Source organism: Ranitomeya variabilis, chromosome 1 (genome assembly GCF_051348905.1).
Source record: "Ranitomeya variabilis isolate aRanVar5 chromosome 1, aRanVar5.hap1, whole genome shotgun sequence".
Taxonomy (NCBI): Eukaryota; Metazoa; Chordata; class Amphibia; order Anura; family Dendrobatidae; genus Ranitomeya; species Ranitomeya variabilis.
This window is the reverse complement of record NC_135232.1, coordinates 972,741,775-972,755,950: the sequence shown is the minus strand read 5'-3', so window position 1 is coordinate 972,755,950 and position 14,176 is coordinate 972,741,775. Positions and strand designations below refer to the sequence as shown.

Genomic DNA, 14,176 nt, shown 5'->3' with positions numbered 1-14,176 from the left:
AGCGCCAGACAGTGCTACTCTGCACATCCAGCACACAATTCAGCATCTCTGAGCAGCGACCGCCAGTGCTGCATCATGCGCTTAATGTGCTTTCCGGGCCCTGGTTAGGGTGGTTAGTGGCATCCGACAGAGCGGCGTTGTACGCACTCTTGTTCAATAAATTATTATTAGTTCAGTTCTACCCCTGACACCACAGTAACGGTGTCAAGCATAAGTCTAGAGGAACTCTTTCCCCGTGTCTTGGGACAGAGTTCTGTGACCCTTTACTTGTGCTCTCTGTGCGGTATCGCGGCCCTGTGATGCAACAGGGTTCGCTTGCTTCATACCGGGCGAAGCTAACCCGTGTGTGTATTCACATTATACCGCCATCTAGTCCGCGATTACCGAGCAGCAGGTGTCCTTTCTGCACGGTGGACCCCGGACTGCGAACGCACCTCATATCCTCTCTAAATATTATTTGGTGCATTCCGCCAGTCCTAACTTTTTGCACAGGTAACAGGGAATATGGAATTGAAATACATGACCTGGTGTAAGAATTGGAGGGAATATATAAGATGCATATAAAGGATTAGTCTATTGTTAATAAACTAATACAGGTCCTAGAACTAGAGATTCAGAGATTATTGCTCTATGCTCTCCCTGGCATCTTGCTGAAATGGACATTTGTCAGAACTATGAAAAAAATTGTGAGGAGAAATGTGTTTACCAATCAGCTTGTCTCAGCCAATCAGCAGCACAAGAAGCAGCTGGTGGGTGGAGCTCTTCTCGCAATGCTCCTCCTTCTACAAGTACTTTTCAGGTACATGTAATGTTCCCCTGAATTCGGGTTCTGTTACTTGTATAGTAGGCCCTGCAGCACTCATTAGCATGGTTGCCAACATTTTTCTTCTGGACATTTTCGGCAAAAATCAAAGACAAATAATATTTTAATAAACAAACCCTAAAGCTATAAATCAAATCAGAAACATACCGTAATTGATATAAACTTTGTAGCTCAATTTTCTGATATGAGCAAATCAGTAGCATTTACTATAAACTGTAAAATGGTATTAATTCCAAAACAGGAATACAAAATCTATCACAAGTAAAAAAATTTAAATTATTTTTAGGAATATTGGAAAAAATTCTGGTCTCTATAGATGGTTGGCAATCCTAGCTATTAAATTAACTTTATAATGACTCTATAAATTGTTTTAAAGCAGGTGTGCTTCTTACCTTTAACCCCATTAGGATCACCCCACTTTTTATTTTAATTTTCTTATTCTATAAAGAATGAAGTGGAGAATTACCGAACAGCATGATAGTCTCTTGTTGGAACGTGAGATATTTAGTTTATGATAGCTGGTGCTAAGTATATATACATATGTAGCTTGGATGAGTTTTTTCCCACAATGTGGCAAAATCTACTTCTCACCCAAAAAAGTAAAGAATTCATTGGAGTGAATAAAAATGCCGCGGGACGACACAAGCATTATACATACCCTCTAAACTCCAGTCCAGATGCTTTTTACAGCAGGCGTGTTTAGCACCTGTATGCTTAACTTTACCCAAGTATCATGTATATACCCCATGTATAGTGCAGCTGTCCTTTCTTTCATAGATGCACATGTTGGAAATGGTCATAAGTCAGTGTTTACAATGGCACATTTACAAGCAGCAGTTCGACACGTGTTAACCTGACCCAATAAAATCCTTTAAAGACAAATCAGACAATTTATAACATATGCGCAAAACATTTTAACTACATAAAGGTGTCTGAAAAGACAGCAAATAACTGATGGATGTGTTGTCATGTGTAAATACTTCAAATACATCTCAGAAAGGAAGAGGCCATACTTGTCAATACCTGGTCAACATAGAAATATACTACAGGCCTCCATGATAAAGGCAGAGGCAACAACCACTCATTTCCTGTCATCCATGGAGAAGGGAGTCGCCTAATATTATGCATACAGATAAGGCTGGTATAAGGTGACAGTCACATCGATCCTTGTAGTGCACCAAGCCAGTTTGTGACCTACGGGTCTTGCCTGTACTATATGGGCACCCAGTGTCAGACACAGACAGAAAAGGGCCCCTGTGAAAGAACAGTATATAGGCCTTTTGCACTCCAATAGCTCACCAAAATGCATAATTCCATTTGCTTTAAATTTAGAAATAAATTAAGCCTCTGTGGCCACCCAACAGGGGCAGACACTCCAATTCCCCCCGCCAACCCTATAAGACCTGGCCCCATCTTAGGAAGATGAAAATATACGTCAAGTATTAGTTGATATTTGGGCAAAATGTGGAAGCTCACAGACCGTGTTGAGTCTTCATTGCCTTTAGTCTCTACAGTAAAATGAAAAGAACTTCATTGAAAACAACATCAAATCCTCCAATAAAATCACAGAAAAAACAGCCCCACAACTTCAATAAACTATAGGAGGCACATTACAAACTGAAACACAGGATTCACTTACACCTCACCACACTTCTTTACTTTTTGGTTTTCTCTAATCCACATTTTCCAGGTACTAATCGTCTGGTGACCATCAGATACAATTCATCAAATAAAAATAATAGGTCAGGAAATCTGTATGGATAAAATATCTTTTTTTTAGTTCCAAGTAATATTAAGACATAACCACAGATGGAAGCACTGACCTATTTTTTCTTGTTTCAAGTAGATTATACAAGCCTTATCAGTGAGCAGTTATAATCCGAGGCAGTCACCCCTCAATAAATTGGTAGTTTGAGAATGGTTGTATCAATTGGTTGCATCAATGTTGCCTCAGCCTTTAACATGGGGTCTACTGCATTCTGTAGTGAATTACTATTGTGACCTGTACAGGTAATATGTTTTTGGATTTGATGTCCTTTTCAGTGAATTACTTCTAATTTTAGTATAGGGACTAGTGATGGGTGAACCCGTGGATGTTCGGATCTGGCATGTTCAGCTAAACATCTAAAAAAAAGTTTGGTTCAAGTACCAGAATGGTACCTGAACCTGAAACCCATTCAGATGAATGAGGGTCCTGAACATCCGCTGTTTGCCATGCTTTAGCACAGCAAACATGGGCTTTAATCATCGGTAAGATCAGTCTGACCCTGTGGCTTGTACTTACATATTGCTGGGTAGCCCACCTGTTCTAATAATATGGGATCACCAAGAGGCTCTTCACCAGCTTACTGTACAACCCGCATCTGTGACTGGTGCCCTATACAAGCCTTATTCATGTGCATTTATATTACTATGCAACCATGCCCTACATGGATGATAGGTGTGTGAGTGCTTATTTATCAGTATTTTGCGCCTATGCTGCCTCCACCTTTTATCATGGGGGTCCCCTGCTTCCTGGAGCATATTTGCAAGATGGCCAAGTATTGATAATTATGGCCTCTTTTTTATGTTTGGATTTGGATTTGATGTCCATTTCAGTGAACTGAAAAATACTTCACATGCATAGCAAGACATGCTTAGTGCATAGCTGGGACATGTGCAAGGCAAAATAATGACACATAGAAAACATAAAACAAAATGATAAATTCATTACTAACAGACCTAATTTTGTATCAGCATGTTCTTTACTGAACATTGAGTGCTTGAAAAAGTTTATGTTCTACTGAAAATAATATTTAAAATCTGCCATACTGGGCCCTTTAAAGGACTAATCCTGTTCTGTTTATCTCCATCTTAAAGATTTTCCAATAATTTGTCTGCTAGATTTTAAGGTTAGTTTGGGTGACAAACTGCTCACCCCTCTTGGCCATCTGCCTCCTGTCTGACTGAATTCTGGCTACTTAGTGGCTGTAGCATTGAGGCGACCTGCTATATTCAGCAGGAGATGCCACATTATTAAAACATTAAATATATTTCTCAAATAAAATGATATAAGTGAATCTTGTAGCAATTGTTTTTCAGTTGACCCAGAAGAAGACGACTAATAAATCACAGTTAAGTGAATTTACACTTGCTTTAGGAAGATATTTTACAGTTTCATTTGCAAAGCCTGACGTATTGGAAGTAGGCCCAAAGGAGAGATGGCTAAAAGGTTAATTGGACAATTACTCCACTGTAATAAGTCATCTGCCGGTTGTCCTGATACTTGAAATTCATTTTGCACCATTTTTAGACCTCAGACATATTTTAGACCGCAGACATATTTCCTAAAATTTGTTCTGGGAAGTTGAGGAATAATTTTACGAAAATTATATTTTAGAGAAATACGTTGACTCTCATTAATGGATGTTTGAGGACAGACACCAATATACAGTACTAGCTATTGAATCCGTTCTACGCCCGGGTGGCGAGCATTTATATTGGTATATGGTCTCCATCCTGGTATGTGCTGCTCCCATCTTGCTCTCCCATCCTGTCATGTGCTGCTCCATTCTGCGCCCCCATCCTATCATGTGCTGCTCCATCCTGCGCCCCCATCCTGTCATATGCTGCTCCATCCTACACCCCCATCCTGTCATGTGCTGCTCCCATCCTGTGCCCCCATTCTGTCATGTGCTGCTCCCATCCTGTCATGTGCTCCCATCCTACGCCCCATCCTGTCATGTGCTCCCATCCTGCACCCCCATCCTGTCATGTGTGCGCCCCCATTCTGTCATGTGCTGCTCCCATCGTGCGCAATCATTCTGTCATGTGCTGCTCCCATCCTGCACCCCCATTCTGTCATGTGCTGCACCCATCCTGTGCCCCCATTCTGTTGTAATGTGCTGCACCCATTCTGCCTGTTCCTGTTTCCATTCTGCCATATCTTGCTCCCATCTTTCTCTCTCTGGCTCTACTGCCCGAGTGCGGCTGTGCTGAGTGCGGGCGGCTGTGCTGAGTGCGGATGGCTGTGCTGAGTGCGGGCGGCTGTGCTGAGTGCGGGCGGCTGTGCTGAGTGCGGGCGGCTGTGCGTGGCTGTGCTGAGTGCGGGCGGCTGTGCGTGGCTGTGCTGTGTGCGGGCGGCTATGCGTGGCTGTGCTGAGTGCGGGCGGCTGTGCTGAGAGCAGGCGGCTGTGCTGAGTGCGGGTGGCTGTGATGAGTGCAGGCGGCTGTGCGTGGCTGTGCTGAGTGCGGGCGGCTGTGCTGAGTGCGGGCGGCTGTGCTGAGTGCGGGCGGCTGTGCATGGCTGTGCTGAGTGCGGGCGGCTGTGCGTGGCTGTGCTGAGTGCGGGCGGCTGTGCGTGGCTGTGCTGAGTGCGGGCGGCTGTGCGTGGCTGTGCTCAGTGCGGGCGGCTGTGCGTGGCTGTGCTCAGTGCGGGTGGCTGTGCTGAGTGCGGGCAGCTGTGCGTGGCTGTGCTGAGTGCGGGCGGCTGAGGTGAGTGCGGGCAGCTGTGCGTGGCTGTGCTGAGTGCGGGCGGCTGTGCGTGGTGGTGCTGAGTGCGGGCGGCTGTGCGTGGCGGTGCTGAGTGCGGGCGGCTGTGCTGAGTGCGGGCGGCTGTGCTGAATGCAGGCGGCTGTGCTGAGTGTGGGCGGCTGTGCTGAGTGCGGGCTGCTGTGCTGAGTGCAGGCGGCTGTGCGTGGCTGTGCTGAGTGCGGGCGGCTGTGTGTGGCTGTGCGTGGCGGTGCTGAGTGCGGGCGGCTGTGCATGGCGGTGCTGAGTGCGGGCGGCTGTGCGTGGCGGTGCTGAGTGCGGGCGGCTGTGCGTGGCGGTGCTGAGTGCGGGCGGCTGTGCGTGGCGGTGCTGAGTGCGGGTGGCTGTGCGTGGCGGTGCTGAGTGCGGGCGGCTGTGCGTGGCGGTGCTGAGTGCGGGTGGCTGTGCTGAGTGCGGGCGGCTGTGCTGAATGCAGGCGGCTGTGCTGAGTGCGGGCGGCTGTGCTGAGTGCGGGCGGCTGTGCTGAGTGCAGGCGGCTGTGCGTGGCTGTGCTGAGTGCGGGTGGCTGTGCGTAGCTGTGCTGAGTGCGGGCGGCTGTGCTGAGTGCAGGCGGCTGTGCGTGGCTGTGCTGAGTGCGGGTGGCTGTGCGTAGCTGTGCTGAGTGCGGGCGGCTGTGCGTGGCTGTGGTGAGTGCGGGCGGCTGTGCGTGGCTGTGGTGAGTGCGGGCGGCTGTGCTGAGTGCGGGCGGCTGTGCGTGGCTGTGCTGAGTGCGGGCGGCTGTGCGTGGCTGTGCTGAGTGCGGGCGGCTGTGCGTGGCTGTGCTGAGTGCGGGCGGCTGTGCGTGGCTGTGCTGAGTGCGGGCTGCTGTGCGTGGCTGTGCTGAGTGCGGGCGGCTGTGCGTGGCTGTGCTGAGTGCGGGCGGCCGTGCATGGCTGTGCTGAGTGAGGGCGGCTGTGCGTGGCTGTGCTGAGTGCGGGCGGCTGTGCGTGGCTGTGCTGAGTGCGGGCGGCTGTGCGTGGCTGTGCTGAGTGCGGGCGGCTGTGCGTGGCTGTGCTGAGTGCGGCGGCTGTGCGTAGCTGTGCTGAGTGCGGGCGGCTGTGCGTGGCTGTGGTGAGTGCGGGCGGCTGTGCGTGGCTGTGGTGAGTGCGGGCGGCTGTGCGTGGCTGTGCTGAGTGCGGGCGGCTGTGCGTGGCTGTGGTGAGTACGGGCGGCTGTGCGTGGCTGTGGTGAGTGCGGGGGCTGTGCGTGGCTGCTGAGTGCGGGCAGCTGTGCGTGGCTGTGGTGAGTGCGGGCGGCTGTGCGTAGGCTGTGGTGAGTGCGGGCGGCTGTGCATGGCTGTGCTGAGTGCGGGCGGCTGTACGTGGCTGTGCTGAGTGCGGGCGGCTGTGCGTGGCTGTGCTGAGTGCGGGCGGCTGTGCTGAGTGCGGGCGGCTGTGCGTGGCTGTGCTGAGTGCGGGCGGCTGTGCGTGGCTGTGGTGAGTGCGGGCGGCTGTGCGTGGCTGTGGTGAGTGCGGGCGGCTGTGCGTGGCTGTGGTGAGTGCGGGCGGCTGTGCGTGGCTGCTGAGTGCGGGCAGCTGTGCGTGGCTGTGGTGAGTGCGGGCGGCTGTGCGTAGGCTGTGCTGAGTGCGGGCGGCTGTGCGTGGCTGTGCTGAGTGCGGGCGGCTGTGCGTGGCTGTGGTGAGTGCGGGCGGCTGTGCGTGGCTGTGCTGAGTGCGGGCGGCTCTGCGTGGCTGTGCTGAGTGCGTGTGGCTGTGTGTGGCTGTGGTGAGTGTGGACGGCTGTGCGTGGCTGTGGTGAGTGCGGGCGGCTGTGTGTGGCTGTGGTGAGTGCGGGCGGCTGTGCGTGGCTGTGGTGAATGTGGGCGGCTGTGCGTGGCTGTGGTGAGTATGGGCGGCTGTGCGTGGCTGTGCTGGGCGCCGAGTGCTGGGGGGCCTGAGCAGGCGGGGACACCGGCGCGCTGTGGGGGTCAAGTGCCGGAGTCGCCGCTAGCTCAGGCCCCCGGCACTTGCCATATTCACCTGAGCCCCCGTTCCACCGATACGCACTGCTCCATCCTCCACATCCTCTGGCTGTGACTGTTCAGTCAGAGGGCGGCGCGCATTAAGCGAGTCATCGCACCCTCTGACCTGAACGTCACAGGCAGAGGATGTGGAGGACAGAATAGCGCACATCGGTGGAACGGGGGGACAGGTGAATATTGCATACTCACCCTCCTGGCTCGTCCCTGCTTCTCCGTTGGAGATCGCGGTGTGCGTTCAATGCTTACGCATACCGCGATCTCCTGGGAGCGTCACTCTGTGGGGTCCAGACTGCGCCGGCGCTTGCGCAGTCTATAAAGGCTTCGGACAGAGTGACGCTCCCAGCGTTATATTATAGATGTAGATCAATCTTTTATTCATTTCTACAGTCTCATGAATTCACATAGGAAGTCTTATGTGTTACTGGGGCAGAAAAATGGAGAACATTTGAAAAAGAGGCATTTGAAATCTGTGGACTATATACACTTTGCCATAGAGATGGGTGAGTCTGTCAAAATTAAAATGTACCTGTTTAATGAGGATTTTAGTGGGAAACAGAGACGTTATTCTCTGTGAATTCAATGTCCCTTACACTCACCTCACTACTTCTATAGGGACTCATAGAGTTATACCTGGACTGCTAAACTGGCAACAGAAAATTGCAGACATATGGACCATTTGAAACTACTCCTTTTACATCACTGGGTGAGATTGTTCCTTTATTTTCACTGGTGTTATATGTACGTCTGTTGTATCAGACAGGTACAATTTGAAACTGGAATTGTGTTATTTGATAGTGGAGGTCTCGACTTTGAACAGTCCATTTGGCTGGAACTGATCTGTGTCGGTCTCAGCCTTTACAGGGAGAGACTTTGTCATTTGTTTTTTCTATTTCATACCGTTGATCTGTTTTTTTTGTGAATAGTTTAACTATTAAAAAGTAAAAGTTAAGTATTATATACACCTTTCTTTGCTTCTTTCTGCTTGAATATGAGTGTTACACATAAAAATACATGCACTTATGGCATATTATCATGAGGTAATTAATGGTTGTCTGAGGAATGTTTTGCCAGACTCAATGCACTTGGGCAAACAAATCATCAAGACTCGCTGCTGGCAGCTCTCTTTGCACTTGCTCACCAATGGTGTTTTAGATGTGCTTAATTGGAGACAAGTCCGGAGACTCTGCAGGCTGTGGTAGCACATTTAGACCACACATACTACTCCCAGTAGAATGAGTAACATGCAGCCAGGAGTTATTTTATTGATAAACATTTTTCAGACAACCATTAAACCATTAATGACCTCATTGACAACATCCCAAGGTGTGTGAATGTATTTCTCCACATGATGCAAACAGTGTTGAACAGGAGAACACAGGGCCTCCCCCCCCCCCAAGAACATGATGAGTTTGCCAAATGGCTGCAATGAACAAAGAATGAAAAATTTAAAGGGGTCTGAATACTTTCCATACCCACTGTATGTTCAATGTGAGGTCCTACTTCAATGGAGGTTGATGTGTCAGCTCTCTCTCACTTCCCAAGTTATAATTAATCCCATACGTTCAATGTGATTTAGTGATATGTCCCCTCTCCAGAGATGTCTTTATGAATTTTATTTTTTCTCTAAGTCATAGAGGTTTTAGAACAAAACATGCACCCATCTAGACAACATGTATTTCAGGGAAGGCCTTGGGTATTTTTATCAAGACAATGCCAAACCATATTCTGCATTCATCACAACAGCTACAACAGTTTCTGGATTCACAGAAGAAGAGTTTGGTAAATGGACTGGCCACCTTCAGTCCCGACCTTTCACCAATAGAAAACATTTGATGTATCATAAAATGAATAATTCAGCAGAGACCCAAAACTGTTGAGGTGCTAAAATTCTACATCAGAGAAGAATGGTACATCAATCCTCTCAAAAAACTCAAGCAACTGGCCTTCCCACTTTGCAGATGTTTGCAGACAGTTGTAAAAAGAAGAGGGGATGATTCACAATTGTAGGCATGGTCCTATCCCAAATTTGGAAAAATGTCTGACTTTTACCTTCTAATTTGTGTGTTATGCTCCATGGAGAAGGAAACATGGTTATAAGATTTGTAAATCATTGCATTCTTGTCTCCTTTACATTTTACACAACATCCCAACTTTTTTTTTTCAAGTTGGGGTTGTACAGAGATTATACATAATTAGCAAACAAAAGAGGAAGAAAGGGGGGAATCTGCCTAAAATGAATGGCAATAGGGAAAAAACAAAAGCCAAACTCTACTATAGTGAAGGTTTGGTGGCAGGAACCTGTATCGGGAACATTGCACAGTTTTCAGGAGTTTTCATTTGTGTGAAATCACTAAAAAGTGACAGAAATGAGTAGCAGAAAAAACAGTAAGATGGCTCAAATCATTAACAGCTAAACAGTAGAATTTGTTAAAAAAAGAAGTCTGGAATTGTATCATTAGTGGTTAGGCTGCTGATCTCCCTCACGCTTTATACTGATTAGTTAATGTGCCCAACATAAGATAACCAGGAAGTCAGTTCATGTCAAGATGGCGTCCTGTACAGGAAAGATGTAATTATTACAAAATGACGTTAATAAACCCAATCACCTGTGAGAAAATTAACACTATAAAGTGCTTAAGGAAGGAGGGTGGAGGTTGTCCCCTTTCTGGATTATTAGCAATGCAGATCTGTACAGTACACATTACGATTTCAACAAACATTATCATTCGTAAGGACATTTCTGTGTAATATTTAATGCAACTGAATGTTGTTGTTTTTATTATTTTAGGTATTATCTATTTGATTGCTGCACTCAATCATCTGGAAGAATTACAAGTGACTTTTTCTGTATGTGCTCGGGATAAAGGTGGTCTTACCTCTGCAGTGAACGCATCCATAACTGTAAATGTACAAAAAACTACAGTCGCACCTCCAATCTTTGAAAAATCCCGCTATACATTTGTAATATCAGAGGATGTTTCAAACGGCAGTGCTGTTGGTACAGTGAAGGCGAGAGAACCTCTAAGTAAGTACTGATAACTCAGAAGAAACGTACAAGGTACACCCAGTGCGGGTCATCTGGGGCTTTCTCTTTTTTGTAGTTATGTAGTTACATTTATTTTATGATGGTGGGAATCCTGTGTGTACAAGTTCTATTTCTGACCTGTTTTGCCAAATGCAGACATGTTTGATTTCCATGGATATTATCCATACCTCAAATTCCAATTTAGTTAAACGCTACTTGTCAACAACTGTGCTTTCTATAAATCACGGATCTTTACCGCGAAAATCATTCTCACGGTGGAAAGCCGTAAATAGGCAGCTGTGCGCTTATTGTGACGTGATTTGCAAAAACATCAGTATTAGGACTCTGACCCTGCTTAGTTTAATTGGAATGAATATTCAGCTTTTCTTTCCAAATACGCAGATTGTTACATAAATTGTGAGCCGTCACCAAAAGAAGCAATCCAGTTATGGATTGTATTAACTGCAGGTGCATATCACAAATCATACTCAGGTGCATGGAAAGAAAAATACAGCAACGGATTGATCTATAGAATTACACGAAAAAAATGTAGATAGAAAATAGTGTGCAAGAATATATCGACAGATCAATAGCACACAGCGATATAGACAGACATAGAGATTCACGCATAGGAGAGAGATAGCGATAGATAGATAGATAGATAGATTAGATAGATAGATAGATTGAGAAAGGCTCAAAATGAGCCGAAACGTCGCTGTGATGGGCTATTAAAATTAAGCACTTCTAACTTCAACTATGAATGGTGTGCTGCATCCATTTTTTGGACTTCCGCAATAAGGTTTGGTACATGCCTGGGGGGCCTTGCACCATAATTGTGATATTTTTTGTGCTGCTCTTATTCTTTTTTTTTTTTTTTTTTAGATAGATAGATAATAGCGATAGATAGATAATAGATAGATAGATAGATAGATAGATAGATAGATAGATAGATAGATAGTAAATCATTTTCTAACATTGATAATATTTCAGGGTAACTGTTGATTTTATGCTTTATAACAAGAAATATAGTATTTAGACTTTAACAACAAGGTTGTGACGTTTCCTGCAGATGTTTCAAATTTCCGCTGTTTTCTACAGTAACAATATGGATAATTTATTTGACAAGTCTGGTACAGTATACAGTTCCATGGTTCTTAATCAGAAACATGAGAAGTCTCAGCAGAAATATTATTTATCTTAGAAGTGAATAGTGAGACCATATTAACTCAGCTGATAAACCCCCTGTTATCATAGTTTGTGCCGTCCCTCATGTACCAATGTAAGGAACTTAGAAGTAAAATTACTGAAGCTGACGAACACTACTGACGGAGACTTAATTAGAACTACTGACTTTCCCTTACTCCTGATTGGTGTGTTTTTACAGATATATAGAAAATTGATGACTCTAACTTCTAGATTAAGTCTAGTGTATTCTATCATTTCACTCCAATTGATTGTACTAATTTTCCATAGAAATTTGAGTGGGTTCAATTTGACTGAAAGAAAAAAGAGAATGTATAACTCAGAATGTGTTGTATAGTTAGTAGAGATGAGATGATCGATCTACAGAGGATCGAGTTTGAGTCAAATGTCACGCGAATTAGAACATTTTGAAATTTATTCACAATTTGCAAAAAAAAAAAAAATGTCCGTTCCCATTTCTCACACTGCTGAAACATCAATGAGTGGGCTAATGCCACTTTGCATTGCCGCTGGCCTCACCATAATGCCCTGCAGCTAAAGTGGCTTGTGAAAGTATTCACCCCCTTGGCATTTTTTTGTGTTTTTTTACTTCACAACTGGGAATTTCACTGTTTTTTTTTTGAGGATTTGCATCAGTTCATGTAAACAAAAGCTGTGAACATTTGGTTTTATTTTTATTGTGAAATGAACAACAAATAGGACAAAATAACTGAAAACTTCATTGTGCATAACTATTCATCCCCTTAAAGTCTGTACTTTGTAGAGTCAATTAAAGCTGCAAGTTGCTTTGGATATGTCTCTTTGAGCTTTTTGCATCTGGCCACTGGGATTTTTGCCCATTCCACAAGGCAAAACTGCTCCAGCTCCTTCAAGCTAGATGGTTTCCTCTGGTGAACAGGAATCTTCAAGTCTGACCACAAATTCTGAATTGGATTAAGGTCTGGGCTTTGACTAGGCCACTCATTTACACGTTTCCCATTACACCACTCGAGTGTTGCTTTAGCAGTCATTGTCATGTTGGAAGGTGAACTTTCACCTGAGTCTCAAATCACTGACAAACAGGTTTTGCTCAAGAATATCCCTGTATTTTGTACCATCCATTTTCCACTCAATTTGGACCATTTTTCCTGTCCCTGCTGCTGGTGTTCTTAGGGTCATGAGCTGTGCTGGTTTGGTGCCAGACATAGCGTTTACCTTGCTGACCAAAAAGTTCAATTTTGGTTTCATTTGGCCACAGCACCTTCCCCCATAGATTTAGATTTGTCTCCCACATGTATTTTGGGAAACTCAAAACAAACCTTACAATTCTTGTGTGTATTTAAAAGATTTTTTCTGCCCACTCTTCCATAAAGGCCACCTCCATGGAGTGTATGGCTTATTGTGTTCGTTTGGACAGATACTCCAGTATCTGCTTGAGAACTTTGCAGCTCCTTCAATGTTATCTTTTGCTCTCTGTGCTGCCTCTCTGATTAATGCCCTCCTTGTCCGGGCTGAGAGTTTTGGTGGGCGGCCCTCTCTTGGCAGGTTTGTTGTGGTACCATGTTCTTTTCCTTTGATGATAATGGATTTTATGGTGCTCTGGGGGATCATCACAGATTGGGATTTTTTTTTATAGCCCATCCGAAACTTGTACTTCTGAACAACTTTGTCCCTGACTTGTTCGGAGATCTCATTGGTCTTCATGGTGTTGTTGGGTTAGTGGTGCCTCTTGCTTATTAGTGTTACCTTTTAGAAAAGGAGTGTATATACTGACCGACCATGTGACACTTAGATTGTACACAGGCAGACTTCCTTTCATTAACCATGTGACTTCTGAAGGTAACTGCTTGCATAATACATTTTTAAGGCTTTGCAGCAAAAGGGGTGAATACATATGCACATGCCAATTTTTAGTTCCTTGATCTCATATATTTAATGTATGCCTGTATTTTTCTCATTTCACTTCACCAACTTATACTATTTAGTGCTGATGAATCACACACAAATATGATGACTAAAATATTTAAGCAAAGGTTGTAATGTAGCAAAATAAGTAAAAATCCAAGAGGGTGGATACTTTCACAAGCCACTGTATGACTTATTACGGACTGTCATACCTTGTATAGTGGTGGTCAGTACCTGTGGTTACCATTGGAGCATAGTTTGTATGGCAGAGTAGTTTTCCATCTCCAGAATCTCTGGGTATGTCTTTCTCTTCTGCAGTGAGTCAGCTGTTATAGTTAGCAGCGTCATTTCTCTTGTAGTGTAGAGTATAATCTCTTATGAACAGCATGTTACTCTCTCTTCTGTAAAGCACAAAGTCTTTTGGTCAATAGGGTTCTCGCTCTCACCTCTCCCCTGACATGTATTTTCAGAATAATTACAGGCTTTCCACTATTGAGATTCATACAAATTTATTACCAGAAATCTATTTTTTTGTGAAAAATTTGGCAAATTCAGCAAATTCAATCTTTAATAGATCAATGTCATTCTGTCTCTCAACTTGCTTGGGGATGCAAGAGCAGCAATAGCCACAACATGGAAGGTGCAAGTAAATAAATGAGAGGCCACATTCCCACTTTAGTAGTCCTAGTGTAGTCTCAGTGTTTTCTAATGAGGAGACTTTTTAGAAATGAATACCCTTGGTCAGATTGGG

General features: G+C 45.2%; 1 protein-coding gene across 1 annotated transcript in view; it reads left to right on the top strand.

The window, feature by feature from the left end:
* DCHS2 (dachsous cadherin-related 2) overlaps positions 1–14,176 on the top strand; it is a 427,667-nt gene that overhangs the window by 308,965 nt on the left and 104,526 nt on the right. The window contains exon 4 of the mRNA XM_077279369.1: positions 10,102–10,338. Within this exon, the coding sequence (XP_077135484.1) occupies positions 10,102–10,338 (237 nt within the window). The remainder of the gene's footprint in view (positions 1–10,101; positions 10,339–14,176) is intronic.